The sequence below is a fragment of the Dendrobates tinctorius genome, unplaced genomic scaffold, assembly GCF_039654945.1.
Source record: "Dendrobates tinctorius isolate UK_male_01 unplaced genomic scaffold, ASM3965494v1 ptg000011l, whole genome shotgun sequence".
Taxonomy (NCBI): Eukaryota; Metazoa; Chordata; class Amphibia; order Anura; family Dendrobatidae; genus Dendrobates; species Dendrobates tinctorius.
The window spans coordinates 81,850,312-81,877,994 of NW_027361679.1; the positions used below are offsets into that span (position 1 = coordinate 81,850,312).

Sequence of the window (27,683 nt, forward strand, 5' to 3'; positions counted from 1 at the left end):
GAGTGCGATCCAACAAAACATCGGACCGCACCCGGACTAATGTTATTCTATAAGGCCGGGTACATGTTCGATTTTTCAGCCGAGCCGGTCCAAATGCTATATGCTTGAGTTAGATCAGATTATTGGATCGCATTCGGTCAAGCAAGTCAATGAGTCTATGGACTGCACTCGTGTACATCTGATATCATCCATGAGAGCGAGGATAGGTCTGCTGAACTGAGAAGAAGCAAGTGCTGCTGAAAAATGTACTGTAACAATAGGACTGCCCATTCTGCCGTGATCTTGTTACTGCACATAGTAACCGCTGTGGTTACCATGGTGAGCTCTGGAGAACACAATACACAACTAGGAACATTCACGGGCCTCACGTTGTTTGCGTGAGATCTTTGTCACCAACATGGAGCTGCCTCTAGGGGAAAATGTTGTGTCGTGCAGGTCACTGGAAACAGAATTTCCAAAATCCATCAATAGGTAAGAGGAAAACTGCAGTTGGATAATAACAGATATACTAGGATGTGTTAACATCAACAGTCTAGTTGCAAGCTTTGATATTAATTTTTCGTGATGACTGTGGGTTAGACTCGAGTCTAGAACTGCGGAGGATCAAGTTCCAGTCAAATTTACTGAAATTCACAGTTTCACACAAATTCAAACACTGTATGATTCGATTCTCAAAAACAAAAGAGCCTTGTCCGCCACCATTTCCTACACTGCAAAGAGTCAAAACAGGCTCACATAATTTTGAGTTGCTGCACGATGCCCCGCAGCCATGACATCTAGCAGGGCAGTAGTGGTCAGCATCTAGGCCAGCACAGATCAGCAGTTCCCAGTGGAGCACAATTTGTACAGAAGAGTAGTTTTCCATCTCCAGAGTTACTGGGTCTGTGCCTCTCTTCTGTAAACTGTAAGCTCTTGGTCAGCGGGGTCCTCTCTTTCTTCTGTAGTGTGTAAGCTGTTATGGTTAGCGGGGTCCTTGCTTTAATGTAGATTGTAAGCTCTTATGATCAGAGGGGTCATCTGTCTCTATCTCGCCTGTGGATTGTAAGCTCTGTTGTTCTGCGGGGTCCTCTCTTTATATATCTTGCCTGTAGATTGTAAGCATTAATTGGTCACCTAGTTTCTCTCTGTATATATACCTCCTGTAGATTGTAAGCTCTTATGATCAGAGGGGTCATCTGTCTCTATCTCGCCTGTAGATTGTAAGCTCTGTTGTTCTGCGGGGTCCTCTCTTTATATATCTTGCCTGTAGATTGTAAGCATTAATTGGTCACCTAGTTTCTCTCTGTATATATACCTCCTGTGGATTGTAAGCTCTTATGGTCAGTAGGTTCCTCTCTGTATATACCTCCTGTAGATTGTATGCTGGGTGAAGAGAATGGGGCATCAGACGGCACTGCTCGCCTGTCAGGATGATGTACCAAAGGAGTCCAAGTGGATGTAATAGATTCACAACCGAGTCCAGACTCTTAACAGGAAAGAGATCTTCTGGATTCACAAGCTGAACACTATAAATCCCCATGGACTCAATGAAGCAATTGATTTGTTCAACTGATTTATTTATGGAGTCTGCTCTGTTCCCCTGTACAACCCACCTCAATTTTCCTCTGTATTTTGTGATACAGATTTGACAAACATCTGCTCCTTGTTATGAAGGGGTTCATCCCTTCATTGTTTTTTTTCTATTATATTTTTTTATTATTATTTTTAGCATTTTTTAAATTTATTTTCATTCATTCATTCATTCATTCATTCAATTATATTTTTTGGCTTTTTTTCTTCGTCCAGAGTTTTTTTAATTCACTATCAACTACCATCAAATAAAGAGATCCAATCAAATCCTTCCGTGGCTCAATGGTTTAAAACACAATTAGCAGGGTCCTGACAATGAATGGGTTAACACCATACATTCAAGCACTCCCCCAGCTTGCAAAGTTTTATTTATTGAACTACTTTTTTATTGTGTTTTATTGTGTTTCTCTGTATGTAGGTTTTTAAATGTATGAACAATGGTTTTAAGTGATGTACTCCATTATATTTTATGATTGTTTGGTGTGTTTACGATGTATATATGTGCTTAAGTCTGATTCCCCGCCCATTGGGTGTGGCGTTTTTTTGAAAGGTGGCGTCTCCATCTGCCTTCCTTTGCTATAAATAGCAGACCCTGTATGTGTATATGTATAGACTGTCCTGAGGAAGTGGTGTGATCACCACGAAACGCATAGAAATAGTCTATTTTCTATTACATCCACTTGGACTCCTCTGGTACATCATCCTGACAGGTGAGCAGCGCAGTCTGATGCCCCATTCTCTTCACCTAGCAAAGGATCATCACATCGGGGCTTGCAGCAGCCGCCAATGCTAAGTGCAGTGGTTGTGTCTCACACAACCATAATAGGTGAATAGGTGAGTGAATTTGATTATCCCTCACGAAAATTCCTTTTATCTCGGATAAGACCCTATGTGCGCTCTATATTCCTTCTAGGTACATTGTTATCCTGTAGATTGTAAGCTCTTATGGTCAGCAGGTTTCTCTCTCTCTCTCTCTCTCTATATATATATATATATATATATATATATATATCGCTCCAGTAGACTGTAAGCTCTTATGGTCAACGGGTTCTCCCCTGTAGATTGCAACCTATTATGGGCAGTAGGTCCTCTCTCTTCTGTAATGTGTAAGCTCTTATGGTCAGTGGGGTTCTCTTTCTCTCTCTTCTGTAGAGTGTAAGCTCTTTTGATCAGCAGGGCCCTCTTTCTCTCTCTTCTGTAGAGTGGTAGCTCTTATGATCACTGGAGTCCTCTCTCCTGTATTGTTTGTTCTTTCACCTTGAGAAAGGTGCCAATCTGGCCCTGAAACGCATTGGCACAATTAAGAACCATTTTGGAACTCAAAAAGCTTCTCATTTACTGCAGCGCAGCCCATTCAACACGATATTGTCCTCCTCCACTATCCTTTAGAGTGTAAGCTCTTAAGAGCAGCAGGCTCCTCTCTAGCTCATCTGTAAGCTCTCATGGTCAGTGGGGTCCTCTCACTAATCTGTAGAGTGTAAGCTCTTATGGTCAGCGGGGTCCTCTCTCTAATCTGTAGAGTATAAACTCTTATGGTCAGCGGTGTTCTCTCTCTAATCTGTAGAGTATAAGCTATTATAGTCAGCGGGTCCTCTATCTAATCTGTAAACTCATATGCTCAGCAGGGTACTTTCTCTAAACTGTAGAGTATAAAGCCCCCGTCACACATAGCGATCTCGCTAACGAGATCGCTGCTGAGTCACAAGTTTTGTGACGCAGCAGCGATCTCACCAGCGAGATCGATGTGTGTGACACTGACCAGCGACTGGCCCCCCTGCCGGTTATCGCTGATTGTCCTGGAATGACCAGGGCATTTTTTTGATCGCTGGTCTCCCGCTGGCCAGCACGCATCGCTGCGTGTGACAGGTGGGAGACCAGCGATCAGTGATCTGGCGCTGGTAACTAAGGTAAACACAGGGTTTCTAAGCGGCGCGCAGCGCTTAGAAACCCGATGTGTACCTTAGTTACCAGTGTGCTGGTGCAGGGAGCTGGTAACCAAGGTACATATCGGGTTTCCAAGTGCCGCACGCCGCTTAGAAACCCGATGTGTACCTTGGTTACCAGCTCCCTGCACCAGCGCGCTGGTAACTAAGGTACACAGTGGGTAACTAAGCGACGTGCGTCGCTTGTTACCCCCATGTCGCTGGTGCTGATCGCTGGTGAAGCTGCCTGTTTGGCAGCTCACCAGCGATCATGTAGCGACTCACCAGTGATCCTGACAAGGTCATATCATTGTTGGTGCGTCGCTATGTGTGATGGGGCCCTTAGATCTTATAGTCAGCGGGGTCCTCTCTCTAATCTGTAGAGTATAAGCTCTTATCGTCAGCAGGGTCCTCTTTCTAATTTGTAGAGTATAAGCTCTTATAGTCAGCGGGGTCCTCTCTCTAATCTGTAGATTGGGAAGCTCCTATGGTCAGTGGGGTCCTCTTTCTCTCCTGTGGAGTGTAAGGTCTAAAGATCAGCAGGATCCTCTCTCTCTTGTCTGCACAGTGTAAGCTTTAATGGTCAGCATGGTCCACTCTCTCTCTCTCGTCTAGACAGTAAGCTCTAATGGTTAGCGTGGTCCTCTCTCTCTTCTGTAGAGTGTAAGCTCTTATGGTTGGTGGAGTCCTCTCTTCATCTCCTGTAGAGTGTGAGCTCTAATAGTCAGCGGGGTCATCTTTAACTCCTGTAGAGTGTAAGCTCTTATGGTCAGTGGAGTTCTCTCTTTATCTCCTGGAGAGTGTAAGCTCTAATAGTCAGCGGGGTCCTCTATGTCTCTCGTCTGCAGAGTGTAAGCTCTAACAGTCAGCAGGGTCTTTTCTGTCTTGTAGAGTGTAATTTCTCTCTCTTCTTCCCATGTGTAATTTCCAGTATTAAGATTTGCTCACAATTTATTTGTCAGAAATCGAATTGTTGGGGAAAATTCAGGTTATTTAATTTCAAAAGATCCGCTCATCTCTACTAGAGTTTCAATTTCTATGTGAAGTTCCTTAAATGGATTATTGCACAAGAGAAAGTGGGAAATTAAATAGTGTCCATAATGTTTTATATAATTTTAAGGTATATCACAGCATTTGTATCATGAAGAACACCTATTTATTGACAAATACTGTAGATGTCAAGTTTGATCTAGGTATTCTTCTTTTGATAATTTTGCATTGTTATTACTGATTTATAGGGTTTAAGGTAGATTGTGAAACTGATCATACAATTGAACATGTTGAATGGAAAAGTAGCAATCAAAGTTTTCAGAAACATCCCAAGGGTTGTTTTGAATGCACCCATGCATTTTCAAGAAACTGTCCTCCCATCAAAGGTTTTTATCCTCTTAATGCATTGCAGTCATCATATTATACAGCGCAGTATATTTACAATTGCTCATTTTGCCTCTCTTACCAGTTAATCCTTCTCTTTTCCATTAAGGCTATGACATCATGTGACTAGCTGACTTCTTCCAAGCTCTATTTAGAAACAGTAGGTCAATTTTCCCTGTATGAGTCATGAGTCATTGCAAGAGTCCCTGTCAGGGGGAGGAGGGAGCAGCTCGGTCAGGAGTTGAAGAGGGGAATGATAAAGGCAAGGACAAGAGACTTCCTGTTTCTACATAGAGTAAAGAGAAGAATTCACTGGGTAGAAGGACAAAATGAGCAATTGTAAGTATGCAATGTAATATGATGACTACAATATATTACGTGGGTAAAATGTTTGACTGGAGGAGGAGTGCTTCTTTAAATGCTTTATAAAGCCATTGTATACAGCTCTGCATTCAAACCATACATGTTGTAGGAAACAAGTCTGTTTCATTTTATTTTTTTCCTAGTGTTAAGCCTGCATCACTCCATGGAGCTACAAACTCCCCCATCTTGCACCAGGCAGTTTCCTTTACCACAGGTCCTTGGGGTGTAGATGTTAAATCAAATGTTTTCCTTACTACCAAACGGGAGCCCTTCCTTCGATGGCAAAATGAACACAGACAAAGAGAGCAGGTGGCGCTCCAGCCCAGTAAGTATTTATTGAGGAATCTAAATAAAGTGAATTTTAGCCTTTTTTTTTTTTTAACCAAAGATTTTTTATTATATTCAAATGTCGTTATAATTACATTTAGGCAAAGCTTTCAAATCATCTCCATTGCATACAGAAAAAATACACGACATTCAATTTCCTCCCCGTCAAAAAAAAAAGAAAAAGAGAAGAAAAACGAACCCAACCTCCTCCCTCCTCCCTCCCCCCCCTTCCCAACTGCAATACAGACTTTCTCAATGTGATTGTCTCCACTGTAACCACATGGCCGAGATTTTTTCAAAGTTTGCCTCTGTATGTCGTCTTCTATAAATTCTCTCTTCCAATCGGATTACGTTATTCACACGAGTGACAAACTCCCCAATCGTTGGGGGTTCAGCATCGATCCATTTTTGTGCGATCAGCTTACGGGCAATATATAAGAGTTTTGCTATGATGGACTTATAGGCACTCCCTACCGACACCTCCTCCACGTACCCCAACACACACGTTATTGGGTCCCTTCCTATTTCACATCGGTATATCTTCTCAACAAGGCCTATAACCTCCTCCCAGTATGATGAGAGTCTTGGACAAGACCAGAGCATATGAAGCATTCCCGCAGGTTCATACCCACATCTTGGACACTCCGCATTGTCCCTCAAGCCCATTTTCCTCATAAGTTCTGGGGTCTTATATGTTCTATGTACGATATATAGTTGCGATATCCTACCTGGCTCACTCAAAGAGAGTTTAGGTATGTACTCTAAAATAGTCTCCCATGTTTCATCTACTATTTCCCCCACTTCTCTCTCCCATTTAGATTTTACTGTTAGGGGAAACCCAGCCAAGTAGGAGTATAATAAATCTCTATAGATGCTAGAGATAACGCCTCTCGTACCCCCGGACGCACACACATAGTCCAACACCACATCCCTCTGTACCGTCATATTCGTTGTCTGTTTCTGCGCTTGAAATGCATGCCTGAGACCGAAATATCGAAATTCCCCACTACGTGAGAGTCCAAACTCTTCTTTTAGGACAGAAAAAGGCTTGATCTCGGACCCCTCTAATAGTTGCCACACATATTGCAAACCTCTCCTCTCCCAATCGATAAAGTCCTTCAGTTTATATAGTTCCGATAGGTTCACATTATCCCAGATAGGTGTGGAATTTTAGCCTTTTCAAGGCTAATTGTTCCCAACGTTTGGTTTACGTACACAGGGTTATCTCGAGATCCTCTGCTGTTCTCTGCTATAATCCTCGAGACAAAAATGCTGTGAATTTTCTATATACAGTAATTTGCAACAGAAATAGCAGTTAGGAGATTTGCAACTGTGTCTGCACAGGAAATAGACAGGCGTGTTAAAAATTGGACCAGTCACGTCTGCAGATTGGGGAGTGAAGTTCCGTGTACTCGTCAGGAGCAGCCTTTCATTACGTGCACTATTCTGGTTTGTAAAATGGGGCAGAATAGCGCATGCTGTGATTACTTGCATATGGACCATCAGTTCATGTAGAAAATTGCTCATGTGGGCTAGCACGCTGGCTGCAAATGGTCCATGTGCTCTCTGTGCGCAAGACAGACCGCACACAGCCTAAAATTATGCACATCTAAAGCAAAGAATCAGTAGAAATAATGAGCATGTTGCACATTATAAATTAAGTGGTGCATTTATTATTCACAAGCTCTGAAAAAAACAGAACAGAATGAGGCATAAAATACCCCACTCACCTGCATGGCCATAGGATTTCCTGTGGATTTTGTAGTGAATTAGTAGTGTAACCCTCTAGTAAATCTGGACACAATGCAACATGTCCTTAGTGAACCTCCGCCCGTGACTGAAAACTTCCATGTGCTCCAGTATGTCCTGTCAAAGTTTACTCATACGCTATACACACCTTTTATGTGTCCTAATTTATACATTGGAAATGTATCCCATTCAAGAAGTTAAAGGGGATATCCGGGACTTAAAAAAAAAGGCATGCAGTTGCTAACAGAGGCAACTACCTGTCTGTTGTACCCAGCGCCGGTCATTGACGGCTCCTACTGGAGAATCAGCTACTACTTGTCAACTAAAATACCACAAGGAGGCTATCAATATTAGAGCTCATCCATTAAAGCAATATATAAACCAAAGAAAAAATGGAACCAGGAGCAATTAATAAAATATAAATTTTATTGTTATACAAAATGGAATAAAATACAATTTTGGAAAAAATTAGTTATAAAGTTGGAAATAAGGGAATCAGCGACACCCAGTTGCCACACACAGGTATAGGTAATGGTACAAATTGCAATATCTGAACAAAGGCATATAAAGGTGACAAAAAATAGGGGTCCCGCAGTCCACACAACAGATAGGTTGGTATTTGCTTGCACACTTATTATCTATTCCTGGCATATATCTACCTCTGGCTGTATAACAATAAAATTTATATTTTATTAATTGCTCCTGGTTCCATTTTTTCTTTGGTTTTTACTTGTCAGCTAAGCAGCAGTTTCTCATCCTGTTGACAGGGCGGGACTACTGGTGTCATGCTGATTGATACCTGGCTTCCTCCAATTAGGCAGCAGAAGGCGGCTGTCAATCAGCATAACACCAGTAGTCCCGCCCTGTCAACAGGATGAGAAACTGCTGCTCTGTTGAAAGGGAGTAGCTGATCTCTGGCAGGAGCGGTCAATGACTGGCACCAGGTACAACAGACAGGTAGTTGACTCAGGTAGCAACTACATATTTTTTTTTAAGCCTCGAATTTCCCCTTTAATGACGTTCTCCTTGGACAACCATAACCACTGGATGTACCAGTCTTAGTGATAACCAGAGGCAAATCTAGTATTTCAGTTTGACACCCCTTTTTTTTACATAGCTCAAAGTTCAGTGAAATACTACAGCCCATATTCATTCTTTGGCCACTTGATAACTGAGGCCTGTTACAAGGCATCAGCAGAAGCACAGCTAATGAAGATTTATTACAGTCACCTGAGATCTTAGTGGTCAGGTGACCAAAGAATAGGACGTCATTGTTTCCTGTCCTGCTAGAGACCACTAAAGCAGCTTGTACTAGACGAGGGTTCAGAACCTATTTCTGTCAAGAGCTATTTGGATATTTATAACATAATTCAGGGGCTGTACTAAGTTATCAACTTGAAAATGATCATGGGATATTTTGTTGAATAATAAATTAACTCACTCCTAATGTGATGGCTGAATCGGCTTCTCTTTTGTGCAGCTGTAATGTTAGGTGGCAGTGATGATATTGCTACTTGCAACTGGTTTTCCAGCTTTGCTCTGGAGCGCAGGTGACTCTTACTGATAAGTTTTGCAAAGAATTCGCAGCCGTAAGGCTGGTTTCACATTTGCGTTTTTTTCGCGGTAATTTAGCGCTAAATAGCGCATGCGTTTTTTTTCCCTATACTTTGCATGGGATGCGCTTATGTGCGCATACACATGCGTTTGTACGCGTTTTACCGCGCATGCGTTTTTTTGCGGTATGCGCTCGGGCGCACAAAATGCAACTTGTTGCATTTTTTGTGCGTCCGATTTGCCTCAAAAAAACGCATGCGCGCGCAATGCGTTTTTTTACAGCAAGACACCCATTATAAGTCTATGGTGAGCATATGTGCGCATTGGCATGCTTATGTATGCGTTTTTTTGCACATGCGTTTTTTTTTTACCATTAGTTTAGACAATGGAATTTAGGGGTTTGGGTAAAGTTAGGGTTAGTTAAGGGGGTTTAGGGTTAGGGTTAGGGTTAGGGTCAGGGTTAGGGTTAAGTATGGTTTGGTTAAGGGTTAGGGTCAGGGTTAGGGTTAGGGTTAGGGTCAGGGTTAGGGTTAAGTATGGTTTGGTTAAGGGTTAGGGTCAGGGTTAGGGTTAGGGTTAGGGTCAGGGTTAGGGTCAGGGTTAGGGTTAAGTATGGTTTGGTTAAGGGTTAGGGTCAGGGTTAGGGTCAGGGTTAGGGTTAAGTATGGTTTGGTTAAGGGTTAGGGTCAGGGTTAGGGTTAGGGTTAGGGTCAGGGTTAGGGTTAGGGTTAAGGTTAGTTAGGGTTTGGGTTAGGGTTAAGTATGGTTTGGTTAAGGGTTAGGGTCAGGGTTAGGGTTAAGTATGGTTTGGTTAAGGGTTAGGGTCAGGGTTAGGGTTAGGGTCAGGGTTAGGGTTAGGGTTAGGGTCAGGGTTAGGGTTAGGGTTAAGGTTAGTTAGGGTTTGGGTTAGGGTTAAGTATGGTTTGGTTAAGGGTTAGGGTCAGGGTTAGGGTTAAGTATGGTTTGGTTAAGGGTTAGGGTTAGGGTCAGGGTTAGGGTTAGGGTTAGGGTCAGGGTTAGGGTTAGTAAAGTCATGGTTTGGGTTAGTGTGAGGGGCCACCTAATGTTGGAAAAAAACGCAAACGCGGTAAAAACGCACTAAAAACGCATACAAACGCATAAAAACGCTGCGTTTTTTTAATGCATGCTCATAAAAATGCTTGAAAAAAACGCAGCAGTTGTATGCTTTTGTATGCGTTTTTCAATGCGTTTTTTTGCGGGAAAAACGCGCTGCAAAAAAAAGCAAGTGTGAAACAGGCCTAAGTTGTTTCAAACACAGACGTATATTACACTGCATATCTCCTTACAGTGGGAAATTCATCACTGATCACATGGGAATAGTGCATATACGTCACATTGGAGACACTGGGGCAGGAGCATATACATCAAATAGGAGACACTGGGGCTAGAGCATATGCATCACAGGAGACAACACTTGAGCTGGAGTATATACAGTTAGGTTCAGAAATATTTAGATGGTGACACAAGTTTTGTCATTTTAGCTGTATACCAAAACATATTCAGGATACAGTTATATAAGCAATATGGACCTAATGTGCATACTCTCAGCTTTAATTTGAGGATATTCACATCCTAATTGGAGTAAGGTTTAGAAATTAGAACTCTTTAATATGTAACTGCCTCTTTTTAAAGGGACCAAAAGTAATAGGACAATTATCTCAAAAGCTCTTTAATGGGTTACATGCGCTATTCCCTCGTTAACCCATCATCAATTAAGTAGTTAAAAGAGGTAAAAGGTCTGGAGCTAATTCCAGATGTGGGATTTGTATTTTGAAGCTGTTGCTGTGAACCCACATCATGAGGTCCAAAGGGCTCTCAATGGAAGAGAAACAGACCATCATTAGGCTGAAAAAAAGAAATCCATCAGACAGATAGCAGTAATGGTAGGAGTGCTAAATCAACAGTTTGGTACACTCTTCAAAAGGAAAGAATGCACTCGTGACCTTGGGGACTCCAAAAGGCCTGGATGTCCACAGAAGACACCAGTGGTGGATGATTGCATAATCCTTTCCATGATAAAGAAGAACCCCTTCACAACATTCATTCAAGTGTGAAGAACACTCACCAGGAAGTAGATGTTTCAACATCTAGGTCGACAATAAAGAGAAGACTTCATGAGAGCATATACAGAGGGTTGACTGTTATGAATGAGTCACCGTAGGAGGCAAAAACAGAAATACTAGCTAAGTCCAGAAAACCAGAGAGGTTGGCAGCTATCGGATTGCAGACCCCTGAACCTAACAACAACAACTAGCAGTAGCTGTGGTGGGGTTCCTACGGTGCCCTAGACCCCTCGTTCACAGCCGGAGAACTACATAGCCTAAAGACAGAAAGGGAAATCTAAACTGCCCCAGAGCAGACCCCAAAGCAATAGGCAGCCCCCAACATATAATGACGGTGAAGCAAGATGAAAAAACACTCACACAGATAGAAAGATAGGCTGAGCAAGTGATGGGGCCCAAGCTAACTATATAGGACAGGATAGAAAAGCTGCTGTCTGCAATCTGCCAAAACCCTCTCAAAAACAAGAGCCAACAGACTGATAGGGAAAAAAGCCCTGAAGACGCTAGGCTTCAAAAAGACTATATCAGTACTCAGGTATTTTCTGAAGACAGAGCAAAAAGGAATTCAGCTCACCCAGCAGGGAAAGGCAGAAATCAGAAAAACAAGGCAAAACAAAACCAAAACACAAATGCAAAAAGCAGAGCAGAAAAACTTAGCTTTTGAGGAGCAGGAATCAGACTGGTCTCCAAGAATCCCTCAGAGAAATCACCCGCAAGGCAGAAGGGCGTCGGCTGCCTTATATCCAGTCAGCAATTCCAGTCACCCAATCATCATCATTCTGCTCAGGTGCTTTGTAATCAGCCTCACTACCTTCCTTCACCAGAAGAGGGAGTTCATCAGACCTCAATGGTGAAGGGGAAAATGAACTCACAACAGTTGACCACCAGGTGCAAACCATTAATCAGCCCTAAAAATAGAAAGTTCAGATTAAACTTTACCAAAAAACATCTAAAGAAGCCAGCTGAGTTCTGGAAAAGCATTGAATAAAATAAACCTAAGACCAATCTGCACCGGAATGATGGGAAGAAGAAAGTATGGAAAATACTTGGAACAACTCATGAGTTCACACCCCAATAAGTTTGCAAAGTTGGCAGATGAGGGGAGTGTTAGTGCAGGAGTAGCACTGCTGCAGCAAGGCATGTCCTCTGAAAGCCGGAGGAGTGTCTTCTCCAGTAAGGGGGGAAATAGGAGAGCAGGGCAGGCCAGACAGGTTCTGGTAGTGGGAGACTCAATTATTAGGGGAACAGATAGGGCAATCTGTCACAAAGACAGGGATCGTCGAACGGTGTGCTGCCTACCTGGCGCTCGAGTCCGACACATCGCTGATCGGGTTGATAGATTACTGGGAGGGGCTGGTGAGGATCCAGCGGTCATGGTGCACATTGGCACAAATGACAAAGTTAGAGGTAGGTGGAAGGTCCTTAAAGATGATTTCAGGGAATTAGGCTGTAAGCTTAAAGCAAGGACCTCCAAGGTGGTATTTTCGGAAATACTTCCTGCACCACGTGCCACGCCAGAGAGGCAACGGGAGATTAGGGAGGTTAATAAGTGGCTCAGGAATTGGTGTAGGAAGGAGGGGTTTGGGTTCCTGCAGAACTGGGCCAACTTCTCAGTTGGCTACAGGTTCTACGCTAGGGACGGGCTGCACCTCAATGGGGAGGGTGCAGCTGTGCTGGGGGAGAAAATGGCTAGAAGGTTGGAGGAGTGTTTAAACTAGGGACGGGGGGAGGGTATTCCTTTTATAGGAGGGGAAGACAGTGCAGATAGAGACCTGGGCACAAATAATGACATTGGGGGTGGGGTGGCATGGGGGGTGGGGTTAGAACAGTTAATAATTTAAGAAAGAATAGAGGTACAGAGAGATACATAAAGTGCATGTATACTAATGCCAGAAGTCTCGCCAACAAAATGGAGGAATTGGAGTTAATGTTGTTGGAACATAATTATGACATGGTGGGGATATCTGAGACATGGCTGGATGAGAGCCATGACTGGGCAGTTAATTTACAGGGCTATAGTCTGTTCAGAAATGACCGTACAAATAAGCGAGGGGGAGGCGTGTGTTTATATGTAAAATCATCCTTAAAACCCATCCTTCGTGATAATATATATGAATCTAATGAAAATGTAGAGTCCCTGTGGGTAGAGATAAGGGGAGGGGGGAAAAATAATAAATTACTGATAGGGGTTTGTTATAAATCTCCAAAAATAATGGAAGCTACAGAGAATATCCTCATAAAGCAAATAGATGAAGCAGCGACTCAAGGAGAAGTCATTATTATGGGGGACTTCAACTACCCTGAAATACATTGGGGAACCGAAACCTGCAGTTCCAGCAAAGGTAATAGGTTTTTGACTACTATGAGAGACCATTACCTTTCACAACTGGTTCAGGACCCAACAAGAGGGGGGGCACTGCTAGACCTAATATTATCCAACAGGCCAGACCGCATATCAAATGTAAGGGTTGGGGGTCACTTGGGTAATAGTGATCACAAATTAATAAGTTTTCATGTATCCTTTAATAAGATGTGTAGTAGAGGGGTTACAAGGACACTAAACTTCAGGAAGGCAAATTTCCAACGGATGAGAGATGATCTTGGTGCAATTAACTGGGATGATATCCTGAGACATAAAAATACACAAAGAAAATGGGAGACGTTTATTAGCATCCTGAATAGGATCTGTGCACAATATATACCGTATGGGAATAAACATGCGAGAAATAGGAGGAAACCACTATGGCTAAATAGAGCTGTAAGGGGCGCAATAAGAGATAAAAATAAAGCATTTAGAGAATTAAAGCAAGTAGGTAGTGATGAGGCATTAAATAAATACAGAAGATTAAATAAATTCTGTAAAAAGCAAATCAAGACAGCAAAGATTGAGACAGAGAGACTCATTGCCAGAGAAAGTAAAAATAATCCCAAAATATTCTTTAACTACATAAATAGTAAGAAGCTAAAAAATGATAGTGTTGGTCCCCTTAAAAATAGTCTGGGTGAAATGGTGGATGAGGATGAGGAAAAAGCCAATATGCTAAATGACTTTTTTTCAACAGTATTTACACAAGAAAATCCCATGATGGATAACATGATCAGGGATAAAAATTCTCCATTAAATGTCACCTGCTTAACCCAGCAGGAAGTACGGCGGCGTCTACAAATCACTAAAATTGACAAATCCCCGGGCCCGGATGGGATACACCCCCGAGTACTGCAGGAATTAAGCACAGTCATTGATAGACCACTATTTTTAATCTTTAAAGATTCCATAATAACAGGGTCTGTACCACAGGACTGGCGTATAGCAAATGTGGTGCCAATATTCAAAAAGGGGACAAAAACTGAACTTGGAAATTATAGGCCTGTAAGTTTAACCTCAACTGTGGGTAAAATCCTGGAGGGTTTTCTAAGAGATACTATACTGGAGTATCTGGAGAAGAATAACCTTATGACCCAATATCAACATGGGTTTACAAGAGACCGTTCCTGTCAGACTAATCTGATAAGCTTTTATGAAGAGGTAAGTTCCGGACTGGACCAAGGGAATGCAGTGGACGTGGTGTACATGGACTTTTCAAAAGCTTTTGATACGGTGCCACACAAAAGGTTGATACATAAAATGAGAACACTGGGATTAGGGGAAAATATGTGTAGGTGGGTTAAGAGCTGGCTCAGGGATAGGAAACAAAGGGTGGTTATTAATGGAGCACACTCGGACTGGGTCACGGTTAGCAGTGGGGTACCACAGGGGTCAGTTTTGGGCCCGCTTCTTTTTAACATATTTATTAATGACCTTGTAGGGGGCATAGAGAGTAGAATTTCAATATTTGCAGATGACACTAAACTCTGCAGGGTAATTAATACAGAGGAGGACAATTTTATATTACAGGAGGATTTATGTAAACTAGAAGCTTGGGCTGATAAATGGCAAATGAGCTTTAATGGGGATAAATGTAAGGTCATGCACTTGGGTAGAACGAACAAGTTGTATAATTATGTGCTTAATTGTAAAACACTGGGCAAAACAGTCACTGAAAAAGACCTGGGTGTATGGGTGGACGACAAACTCACATTTAGTGGCCAGAGTCAAGCAGCTGCTGCAAAGGCAAATAAAATAATGGGATGCATTAAAAGAGGCATAGATGCTCATGAGGAGAACATAATTTTACCTCTATATAAGTCACTAGTGCGACCACACTTAGAATACTGTGTACAGTTCTGGTCTCCGGTGTATAAGAAAGACATAGCTGAACTGGAGCGGGTGCAGAGAAGAGCGACCAAGGTTATTAGGGAACTAGGGGGTCTGCAATACCAAGACAGGTTATTACACTTGGGGTTATTTAGTTTGGAGAATCGAAGGCTTAGGGGTGATCTTATTACAATGTATAAATATATGTGGGGACAATACAAAGACCTTTCTAATGATCTTTTTACTCTTAGACCTGTGACGGGGACAAGGGGGCATCCTCTACGTCTGGAGGAAAGAAGGTTTAAGCATACTCACAGACACGGATTCTTTACTGTAAGAGCAGTGAGACTATGGAACTCTCTGCCATATGATGTTGTAATGAGTGATTCACTACTAAAATTTAAGAAGGGACTGGATGCCTTTCTTGAAAAGTATAATATTACAGGGTATATACACTAGTCTCCTTAATATTGCGTTGATCCAGGGAGCTAGTCTGATTGCCGTATGTGGAGTCGGGAAGGAATTTTTTTCCCCAATGTGAAGCTTACTGTTGCCACATGGGTTTTTTTTGCCTTCCTCTGGATCAACATGTTAGGGCAAGTTAGGATAGGATATGGGTTGAACTAGATGAACTTAAAGTCTCCCTTCAACCTTAATTACTATGTTACTATGTTACTATGTTACTATGATTCAAAGCACACCACATCCTCTGTGGAGTCAGTGTGATGGCATGGGCATGCATGGTTTAAAATGGCATTAGGTCACTAGTGTTTATTGATGATGTGACTGGAGACAGAAGCAGCCGGATGAATTCTGAAGTGTACAGTGCTGTGCTTTCTGCTCAGATTCAACCGAATGCAGCAAGGTTGATTGGACATTGCTTCACAGTACAGAATGACAATACCCAAAACATATTGCGAAAGCAACCCAGGAGTTTTTTAAAGTAAAGAAGTGGAATATGATGCAATGGCCAAGTCAATCACCGGATCTCATCCATATCAAGCGTATATTTAACATGCTTAAGGCAAAGAGACCCACAAACAAACAACTAAAGTCAGCTGTAAAGGCCTGGCAATGTATCATAAAGGAGGAAACCGAATGTTTGGTGGCGTTCATGGCTTCCACACTTCAGGCAGTTATTGTCTACAAAGGATTCTCTGCAAAGTATGAAAAATTAACATTTAATTTATGGTAAAGTTAATTTTCCCAATTACTTTTGAGCTCCTGTAAATAGAAGGCTTTGTAGAAAAATGGTTGTTATTCCCCAACGTTTTCACAGTATATTTTTGTTCTACCTCTTTAATTAAACCTATAAGTATACGCTTCAATTGCATCCCAGTTGTTTAATTTTAAATAAAAAATAGTGACATGCAGAGCATAAATCTTGAAAATGTGGTCACTGTTTTCATATTTCTGGCCCTAACTGTACATCACATAGGAGACACTGGAGCTGGAGTATATCCAGTGGGGAAACTAAGTATTTGATACACTTATGATTTTGCAAGTTTTTCCACCTACAAAAAAATGGAGATGAGAGGTCTGTAATTTTTATCATAGGTACACTTCAACTGTGAGAGACAGAATCTAAAAAAAATCCAGAAAATCAAATGTTATGATGTTTACATAATTAATTAGCATTTTATTGTATGAAATAAGTATTTGACATATTAGAATAACAGAAAATATTTAGTACAGAAACCTTTGTTTGCAATTACAGAGGTTAGACATTTCCTGTAGTTCTTGATCAAGTTTGCACATACTGCAGCAGGAATTTTGGCCTAGTCCTCCATACAGATCTTCTCCAGATCGTTCAGGTTTTAGGGCTGTCACTGGGCAACATTGAGTTTCAGCTCCCTCCAAAGATTTTCTATTGGGTTCAGGTCTGGAGGCTGGCTAGGCCCCTCCAGAACCTTGAAACGCTTCTTACGGAGCCACTCTTTAGTTGCCCTGGCTGTGTGTTTTGGGTCATAGTCATGCTGGAAGACCCGGCGATGACCTATTTTCAATACTCTTACTGAGAGAAGAAGGTAGTTGGCCAAAATCTCACATTACATGACCCCATCCATCCTCTCGTCAATACAGTGCAGTCGTCCTGTTCCCTTTGTAGAAAAGCCACTCCAAAGTCTGATTCTTCCCCCACCATGCTTCAAGGTTGGGACAGTGTTCTTGTGGTTGTACTCATCCTTCTTCTTCCTCCAAACACAGCGAGAGTAGTTGATACCCCCAAAAATTTTTTTTTGGTTTTCACCTGACCACATGACCTTCTTCCATGCCTCCTCTGGGTTATCCAGATGGTCATTGGTGAACTTCAAACAGGCCTGGACATGTGTGGCATGAGCAGGGGGATCTTGTATGCCCTACAGGACTTTAATCTTGATTGTGGTCCCAGCTCCCTTAAGGTCATTGACCAGGTAGTTCTGGGCTGATTCCTGACCTTTCTCAGAATCATCCTTACCCCACGAGGCGAGATCCCGCATGGAACCCCAGACCGAGGAAGATTGACAATCATCTTGTGTTTCTTCCATTTTCTAATAATGGCATCAACAGTTGTTGCTTTCTCACCAAGTTGCTTGCCTATTGTCCTGTAGCCCATCCCAGCCTTGTGCAGGTCTACAATTTTGTCCAAGGCATCCTTAGACAGCTCTTTGGTCTTGGCCATCAAGGAGAAGTTGGAGTGTGATTCTGTGGATAGGTGACGAGTTCAAACAGGTGTAACTAATACAGGTAATGATTGCGGAGTAGGAGGGCTTCTTAAAGAAAAACTAACAGGTCTTTCAGAGCCAGAATTCTTGCTGGTTGGTAGGTAATCAAATACTTAGTTCAAGCAATAAAATGCAATTTCATTATATAAAACTCATACAATGTGCTTTTCTGGTTTTTATTTTTAGATTTTGTCTCTCAGTTGAAGTGTACCTATAATAAAAATTACAATCCTCTCCATTCTTTGTAGGTGGGAAAACTTGCAAAATCGGCAGTGTATCAAATACTTAGCACATCCAGCTGAAACAGGCTTTGTCAGGACCTCTCCTGTACAGGCGGTCACAACCTCTGCGACCACGATAATTACCCCCGAGGTTACCGCTTTCAAAAGGTGTTGTCTTGCACTGGCAGCCCACTGCCATTTTAGATGGTTTTGGATGCTGCACGGGAAGATTACTTGGTGACAAATTTCCTTTAAAACGCTTTCACCTTGCAAATCGTCATTATGTAAAAATCAGACAATGTGATTTTTGCATTTTTTTAGATTCTGTTTCTCACAGTTGACGTGTACCTACGATAAAAATTAGACCTCTCCATTTTTTGCAGGTGGGAAAGCTTCCAAAATCAGCAATGTATCAAATATTTTTTTTTTCCTGTACATCACAAGATACATTCTGGCTGGAGCATATACATCACAAGATACATTCGGGCTGGAGCATATACATAACAATACATCACAGAAGACACTGGGGCTGGTGCATGCATCTTAGGAGACATTGGAGTTTGTGCACATCACAGGACACATTTGGGTCTAGTGAACATATCACAGGAGACATTGGGGCTGGTGCACGTATCATAGGAGACATTTGGGGCTGGTGCATACATTACAGGAGACATTTAAGGATGATGCATGCATCACAGGAGACCTTTGGGCAAAGTGCACAAATCACAGGACACACTTTGGGGCTAGTGCATATTTCACCAGCGTACCTTCTCACAGAGAGGGGTCTGATTGCCCTTTCTGGCTCACTATGCTACTATCAGATTCTATAGCAAAAACCTGCTGTCAGTTTCCCTTTAAATAGGTTGTCCAGCTAAAAAAAATACTGGGATACGTTTACAATTGAAATATATACAATTCACTAATTTACTTTTATAAATAAAGCTTCACCATTGTCTCAAAGTCAATTCCAGTCATGGGTCTAAGCAGCTCCTCTTTTGTAATGATTTTTGACATAACAGAAAGCTTCCTGTGTTGGCATTTGACCGGTGATGTGTATGAATGGGTTTGGACCTCTACCTTATTTCAGTAGCTAATTGGTGGAACTCTTACGATAAAGCAGGTTAGTAAGTTTTAACACATTTGAAGATCAAATTTGATGGGCAACCCCTGTTATTACTATAAATGATGAACCATCCATCTCACCTCCTCAGAACTGTTCCTCAACATAAATCCTGTGTCTCCAAACACAGACAGACAGTTTACACCCTCTCCTGCTCCCACCTACTAACACTTTCTATGTTCCTTCTCACTGCTGGTGATATCTCTGCAAATCCTGGTTCTCCCCACCACATCTCCACAGCCACTTCTACCTCCCATCCATGACCCATCACGCATTTCCACAACGTTTCTAACCTTATACCTAATCACCCAACTCCTGCTTCCCCAGTCCCTCTAACAGGAGCTCTATGGAACTCTTGCTCTGTCTGCAACAAACTTTCATACATCCATGATCTTTTCATTACTACCAAACTTTCCTTTCTCACCACCACCAAAACCTGGCTCACCTCCTCTGACACAGTCTCTTCAGCTTCACTTTCGTATGGTGGGTTCCACCTTTCCCACACACCCCTGCCCCAGAAGCAAGCATGGCGGAGGCATTGGTTTTCTCCTGTCAGATAACTGCTTCTTCACCCAAATACCACTGCCACACTCCTTTATTCTCCCTTCTTTTGAGGTATATTGTGTGCACTTATACTCCATCTCCAACTGGCTGTCATTTACCAGCCCCCAAGGCCAGTCACCACCTTCTTCGACCACTTCACCACCTGGCTACTTCATTTCCTTTCTGTTGACATCCCCACTATTGCCAGGGGTGACTTCAACATCCCCATCAACACTATCCACTTAGCTGTCTCTAAGCTTCTATCTCTCACTTCCTCCTTCAGCCTTGCTCAATAGTCTTCCACAGCCACACACATTGGACCTCATCTTCACCCGACTGTTCACTATCTAATCTCTCTAGCTCATCTCTCCCTCTTTCTGACCACAACATACTTACATTCTCTTTTCTTCTTTTCTCTCATCTCCAGGTACACAATCCACACTCCACAAGCTTGCACACCCTTGCAGAATTCTCACTTCACTCACACTCTGAATCCCTTCTCCTTCTTACAGACATAAGTTCCTTACACAATGTAGATGCCACTGCCGCTTTATATAACATCACAACAACTGCTGCTCTGGATCGGTAGCCACCCTCACACATACCAAAGCTTGCACAATCAACAGGCAACCCTGGCACACCAGCCTGACTAAAGAACTGAGGCAGGCATCCAGGGTTGCTCAGCGGAGATGGAAAGGATCCCATTCCAATTAGCACTTCATCATATTGAAACAGTTCGTCATTACTTTCAAATCCATGCTCACTGCAGCAAAACAAACTTCTCATCTTTCATATCCTCCTTGTCTCACAACCCTAAACAGTTATTCCAATTTCAATTCTTTCATTTCCCAGCGTCTTCTCCCTCTCCTCTCATCTCAGCTGAAGACTTTGCATCATTCTTCAAGCAGAAGATCGATAACATCAGAAAAAGCTTTGGCCTACAGCCCCCACAGCCCCTCCTCATAACTACTTAGCCCACCTACTCCAAAACCAGCTTCTCCACCATTACAGAAGATCAACTTTCCTCTTTACACTCCATATCATATCTCATCACCTTTGAATTTGACCCGATTCCATCCCACATCATCCCAAACCTCACCACAGTCTGCATCCCAACCCTAACCCATCTCTTCAACATATCACTAACAACTAGTGTCTTCCCCTCATGCTTCAAACATGCCTCAATCACACTAATCTTCAAAAAGTCCTCCCTTGACCAATGCTCTTTATCTATCTATTGCCCTGTATCAGTTCTCCCCTATGCATCAAAACTACTGGAACAGCACGTCCATTTTGAACTGTCCTCCCAACTCTCCTACTTACCTGCACACAACCGCCAATCTTCACAAGATTTCCTTCTCTGCTCCCCTCTTATCTCCTCTTCCCACAATCACATCCAAGATTTTTCCTTTGCATCCCCCCTACTCTGAAACTCTACTACAACATATCAGACTTTCGCCTCCCTTGGAAACCTCCAAAAGGAACCTGAAAACCTACCTCTTCCAACAAGTTGTCACGCCGCGGTCACTGCCGCGGTCCCCGCCGGCTCTCACGCCGCTGCCGCGGGCGCCACCGGCCTCATCGCTGCTCCCTGCTCCCCGGCACACTTACCCATCGCGCGCTCCTGCTCTGCTTCCTGCTCCCCGAGGGGTGCGCACTCACACTGTATTTATGAGCGCGCGCGCACTCCGTCCTGCCTGAGGGCGCGCGCTCCTGTCACTCTGCCCTGTGGGGGTCATGACCCGGAAGTCCTTGGCACATTCCCCATATCAGGCCGCCTCTCCCTCCTGACGGTGCCTGATAATCATTTGTGCCTAACAAGTGATTCTGGCCCCACGTCCCGCTGCGCGTGACCCTGCCTGCACCTTCTGCTCCCCTGCCCGTATCTTATCCGCTCTCTCCGTTTTCCTCTCTCCTAGTGCCTGGCAGTCCTTGGCTCCGTCCAGTCTAGTTCTGGTGTTCCAGCTGTGTCCTCCAGTCCGCGCCTTGACCCTGCTGCCTTGTCTGTGTTTCCAGTCCTGCCCACCGTCCGTGTTCCTGTCCTTGTGTGGTCCACCTCCAGCCGCTCCGGTCTCCCGCTGTGACTCCTGTGTCCTTTCCCTGGGTACCAGCTGCCATGGTGATAGTCTCCTGTTGGTCTGCCCCTAACGCTCCATGTAAGGGGGTGGTCCACCTGGTCAGCTCGCCCGTGGGAGGTTCGTTGCCACGGTCCAGTGGGTCCACTCCAGGAGAACCTCTAAAAATCTCACACTAGTGTACAACCTGCAATGACCCTCATTCCACCAAACCGTAGCACGACCAGCTCTACCCTCAAACCCTCACCCACTGAATCCTCACCCATCCCTTATAGATTGTGAGCTCTGGCAGGCAGGGTCCTCTTTCCTGTACCAGTCAGTGACACGTTTAGTTCAAGATTACTGTACTTGGTTTTTGTTATGTATACTCCTTTTCACATGGCGCTATAATAATAAATAACAATAATAATGACTAACAAAATACTGTTTGCAAGATGTAAAAAATACAAATTTCAATAGAATTAAATGCAAATTGTCTCCCATAATTTCTTTTGCCTTTAGGGCCAATATCTCAAGCTTGTGCAGTACTGCACAGTATTAGCTATTATATTACCAAGTCGTCCTCTGAGTTCAGGGTAATTTGGAAATGTGCTTTTGGATGTCATAATAAAATAACAAATAACTTTTTGTAGGCGCTTCTCAGCTTCTCCGGGAGACTGCATGGTATGACCCAATCCAGCCATCTCAGCGGCTAAAAGACTCTGCTCGGTGGGGCACATTTATATCGAGAGATCAGCCTGTTCTTGGTAAAGAGTATGGTAAGTAAAAATAAGACAGGGAAAAAAAGCAACATACTGTACTTTACATGTCTGAGAGAAGTTAATTGCTTTACAATCCACTAAACAATTAGGGTTTTTATGGCCTTTAGTAGCCGTGAATCATGCTTTTTTGATATACTGCATGATTTAAAAAAGCAAAGAGATTATTTCTTGTTTTACTTGTTTAATTACTGTGTAAGCTAATCACCTACTAGTCATGTGAGGGGTGCTATTACTATGATTAGCCAGGCAGTCTGGGTTGAAGCCAGGTTTCCCAGGCATCTCCTTCACTCAGTGTGCTGACACCCAGAGATTGTGCAGTTGTTTTTATGCTAGCTTAGCCAACATTTTGAAAAGTGTCTGGTGCTTAGTAGAAGGGGGTTACAAACCTGGGTCTTAATGAATTCTCTCCCTAGTCAAGTTTGGCATTTTGTTTTCCAGTCTTGATCTGAGGTGCTACAGTAACATGCGCCAAATTCATTAGTGTGTCTGAATAAATGGTACATTTGTCAGCTGCCGTGCACCAGTCTTTCAGTGGATTAGATTTCGGATATAATTTAAGTCACTTTTGTGGTGTTAAATAATGATGAATTGCCTGTTAAGATCTGCCCACTTATCAAAAAGATGGCAGAACCGGCTTAAAACCGCCAAAAGTCGCAAAATGTTTGTACAATTATTTCTTTAAGAAGTGGCATCTCTCTACTTCTTGATCATGTCATTTTACTGAACTACCAAAAAATAAAGCCATCCTCCTCGGCCACACATTTGGTATTCTGGGTGCCAAATTACCGAAGTTGCTGGAATCTGGTAAAGCGGCATTCAGTTGAAAAGGCAGGTCAATAGTAGCTAGTTTTTCTCTTATTTTATTCCCGCTGCTCTCCTGATTATGCCTTTTTTTCTAGATCTACCATATGATTCCAGAGATGTGGGTCTTTTTATTTCATGCAAATTTGTAATGGTCTTTGCCAAATACATATTGCTCATTGGGTAATTATGCAGAGTAGGCTGAAGACAGACATCTGAGATGGTTTAGTGAAACCTGCCTTGAGCTGAGGGTTGGACATGATGATCCTTGACATTACCTCTTGAAAAGACCATGAACATTAGCTCTAAATAAAATAATCCCATATATCTGGAACTATATGGCGGATTGAAAAAACCCCCCATAATACTCAGGGAAGCAATAGGAATGATAGATAACCAAAAACTGGTCCTTTAGGACCTGGTGACAAGTCTACTTTTAGCAACAGCCTATGCTGCTCGCTGAATAGGTGTAGGGTGCGGACTGCCCTTTGCAGTTACCTATCAGATTTTAATGCTTTTGTCACCCAATATTGAATGGATCCTGTCATCTGATTCATGCTGCCGGAACCCCCTAAGGCATCAATCATAGACCGGCTATGTTATTGCAGCTATGGATGTTTTACTATGAAATGCTGGGGTAGAATAAACATACTTAGAAAAGACAGCCGGGGACTATGTGTCTAAGATAACTAGTCCAAGGCTAGGTCCCTGGCGGCCTCTCCCCAGCCCGCTCCCCATGACCGACAGGTCTCTATGTACATACTAGTTCAGGCAGCATGAATCAGATGATAGGGTGCCTTTAAATGTTTAATTTTCATGTATACTAATATATGTATGTACATTACCCACTACACTGATATCACATTGATAGCCGGCATTCACGTCCTCCACCAGGTCATCACTTATGATATACAAGATCTTATTGCACGGTGTACTAACTCTGCGCTGATTGAAACAATGTGTTCTTGTGTTTTCCAGTTGTAAACAGACACAAGTTTGGCGTTCAGAAGTGATCCTGTCCAATCTACCATGTGTTCATCATTGTTACGTGTGTGTAAAACTACCTAAAACATTGTAACGCTGTTTGTAACATAATTTCCGTGGGTACAAATCTTAGGAAATTAGTTTCTCAGCACAATTTGTACTGGTGAATATAAACATGGCTGTTAATGGATTTCCAATTTGATCAAAATCCAAATACTCGTGGTTGGTTGTCTCATAATAATAATCTTTATTTTCATATAGCGCTAACATATTCCACAGCGCTTTACAGTTTGCACACATTGTCATGGCTGTCTCCAATGGGGCTCACAATCTACATTCTCTATCAGTATGTCTTTGGAATGTGGGAGGAACCCGGAGGAAACCCACGCAAACGCGGGGAGAACATACATAATCCTTCTTAAATGGGTTATAATAAAGAAATAAAAAATATATTTAGTGTCACTGCTTCTGTAAAAGTCCAATCTGCAAAGTGAAAAATAAGCAAAACGCTGAATTTGCCATTATTTCGATCACTGCCCTGTAAAAACAGAACTTAAAAAAAATTATAAAAACTTTGTAAGTACCCCAAAATAGTAACATTTATCACTTTGGCTTGAAGCCCTTTAGCAGCAATAAATTAGGGCAGCAGGAATCAATTTTTTTTTTACAATCTCCAATTTTTTTCATCACTTAATTAAATAAAAAAATGGAAATTAGTTTAGTATTGCCATAACTTTACTGACCTGGAAAATCATGTTACCAGGACATTTTTACTGCACAAAGAACATTGCAGAACTGAAACAAAAAAACAAAACAAAACAAAAACACATTTTTTTTTTCACATAATGGGAATTTATCTTCCTGTTTTCCAGCACATTGTATAGTAAAATTAGTGATGTCATTCATAACTACGATTCATCCCGCAAAACAAGCTGTCATATGAATATGTACACGTAAAAATAAAAAAGTTATCACCCTTGGAAGAAGGGGAGAAAAAAAGAACAAAAGGCAAAAACAGAAATTGACTGTGGTTGGAAGGGGTTAAAACATTATCCGGACTCAACTGAAAAAAAATACTCAAAGGTCTTTCTTTACATAAAAATTGTTGTATTTGTGTGTTTTGTGTTTTTTTTTTTTAATTTTCAGTATGCAACCTGCGAGGGTACATTCAGACGTTGCGGAAATGGTGAGGGTTTTTTTTTTGTTGTTGCAGCACTTTAGAGAAATCCCATTGTTCTTTGGTGATTTTTCATAATGTGTCCCAAATATGTTGTGGTTCTACTGCAGTTATGGCACTGTGATCTGCGATCCAACACAGAGTTGCAAATGTTTCCACGTATGCTTTCTTATCGAAAGTCTCACGTGCCATAGACTTGAAAGCAAGTCTCATGCAGCACATGCCCCGGCTCCAGATGAGCATATTACACGTCTGTGTGCAAACGGACAACACAAACCAAGCCAATGGGACAGTTCACATGAACGCTTTTACACACAGACCGATGAGCCACATGTTGAGAAATAAAAATAATTGCAGCCTGCGCCACCTTGAACCATTCTGCAGATCAGACTTGCCCATAATAAGTCAAGTTTAAGTCTAAAATGCTGCAGCGTCTGAGAGAAAAACATACTTTAATAGCTGCTGGGACTGAGCTGCAATGAAAATTAAACGAAAATGCAGGTGGGCAGGGTCTGGAGTCATAGGTCTCCTATACACACAGATCAGGAGGGGAGAAGCCACAGGGTCCCTCCTGTCCGACTTGTGTCCTGGCGAATATTGAAGTACTGTATGTTTTTCTCTGAAATTCTGCAGTGTGTCAGAGTCCAACATACCTGACTGAGAGTGTGTAGTCAGTGCCCGTGGGTCAGGCAGCATGCATCAGCTGTCAGTTTCTCTTTAAGATAGGAAATTGTATTTGGCCTATAATTATATTATAAAATGTTGACCTATAAAACTGATTCCATACAGAAGTAAAAAACTGCCATATCATTAGTATAGGGATGAAAATATGGATAAAAACAGATGATTTTGCATATGCTCATCTGAACTCAGCCTAAGGCCACATTCACATGTTTAGTATTTGGTGAGATTTTTTTTACCTCAGTAATTGTAAGGCCTGTTTCACACATCCGTTTGTGTCCATCAGTCAAAATCCGCCATTTTTCTTGGCGGATCCATTTTTTTCCCCATTGAGTTGCATTACCGGCGGATCTTGACGGATGGCCATCCGTTGGATCCGTTTTTTTGCGGATCCGCCAAAATTTTGATGTCCACCGACATGCCCGAACGGACCATGCAATGTTTTTCTGGGCGGCCGGATCCGCATTTGTCACTGCGCATGCCCGAAAGACTTCACTCAGCTGCAAATTTAACCCTAAACTCTGTTCTGGCGGCTGAAAAATTCTCATTCTCTCTCTAAATCATTCTCTCTCTCTCTCTCTCTCTGGCAGCGGTTCCTTTAAAATTCTTCCTTTGACGGATCCGTTAAAATAACGGTCCGGTGCCAACCGTTGTGGTCAGTACAGGAACGGATCTGTTATCTGCCATTTTAGCGGATTTTGACTGACCAAAAAAAACTGATGTGTTAAACAGGCCTAAAACAAGGAGAGGAACAATCAGAGGAAAAGTATAATAGAAACACGTCACCACCTCACCCACTCCTGGTTTTGGCTTACAGATGGGAAATACTGACCAAAATATTGCCGTATGAACGTAGCCTAAAGGATCCATTTGTTTATTGAGTTTGATATTACTACCATCACCCATCTTTCTGATGCTTCAATAAACTGCAGATCCATGTCAATTAATGATCCGTTCACAAAAAATGCATCTGCTACATGTGCTACTGCAAAAAGGTTTGATGGTATAGGTAATGACTTCTTTGTCAGGCTCCATACTCACCTGAAAAAGCGCTGAGTAAACACTAAAAAGAATGAACATGCGCACAGCAATGTAGAAACGACTTGCAGTGCATGTGTTGTACCTTTTGAACGTCTTTCAACCACTTTAAATTTTCAAAGTCATTAAGTGGTTAAAAGAAGTGACCTGACCATTCTTCAGGCGGCTCCTGCATGGGAGTTGCTCCCTACTTTATAGAAAAATTTTCCAAAATCCACCGCCGGCGAAGACAAAGCTAAAAAAAATGCTTAAGAAATGACCAAAAAGTTGCCTAAAAAAAAGACGCCTCAGGACGAAAGACTCCGACGTGTTCTGAAGCCACTTCCCCCTGTAAAACTGGGTGGCTACGCAGATGTCTTAACTATGTCATGTGCACATGCCCTTAGAAAATGTTGCCTAGAGTGGTTAGCTTAAAATAACGTAAAAAAGGAAAAGCTAGAATG

General features: G+C 42.4%; 1 protein-coding gene across 1 annotated transcript; it reads left to right on the forward strand.

The window, feature by feature from the left end:
* The first annotated feature begins 330 nt into the window (after positions 1-330).
* On the forward strand, positions 331-25,460 carry TEKTIP1 (tektin bundle interacting protein 1). The gene is made up of 4 exons (XM_073543811.1): positions 331-471; positions 5,372-5,553; positions 22,431-22,556; positions 24,339-25,460. Exons 1-4 carry the CDS (start codon positions 398-400, stop codon positions 24,371-24,373), a joined length of 417 nt encoding a protein of 138 aa, XP_073399912.1. The 5' UTR covers positions 331-397; the 3' UTR covers positions 24,374-25,460.
* Positions 25,461-27,683: the final 2,223 nt, after the last annotated feature.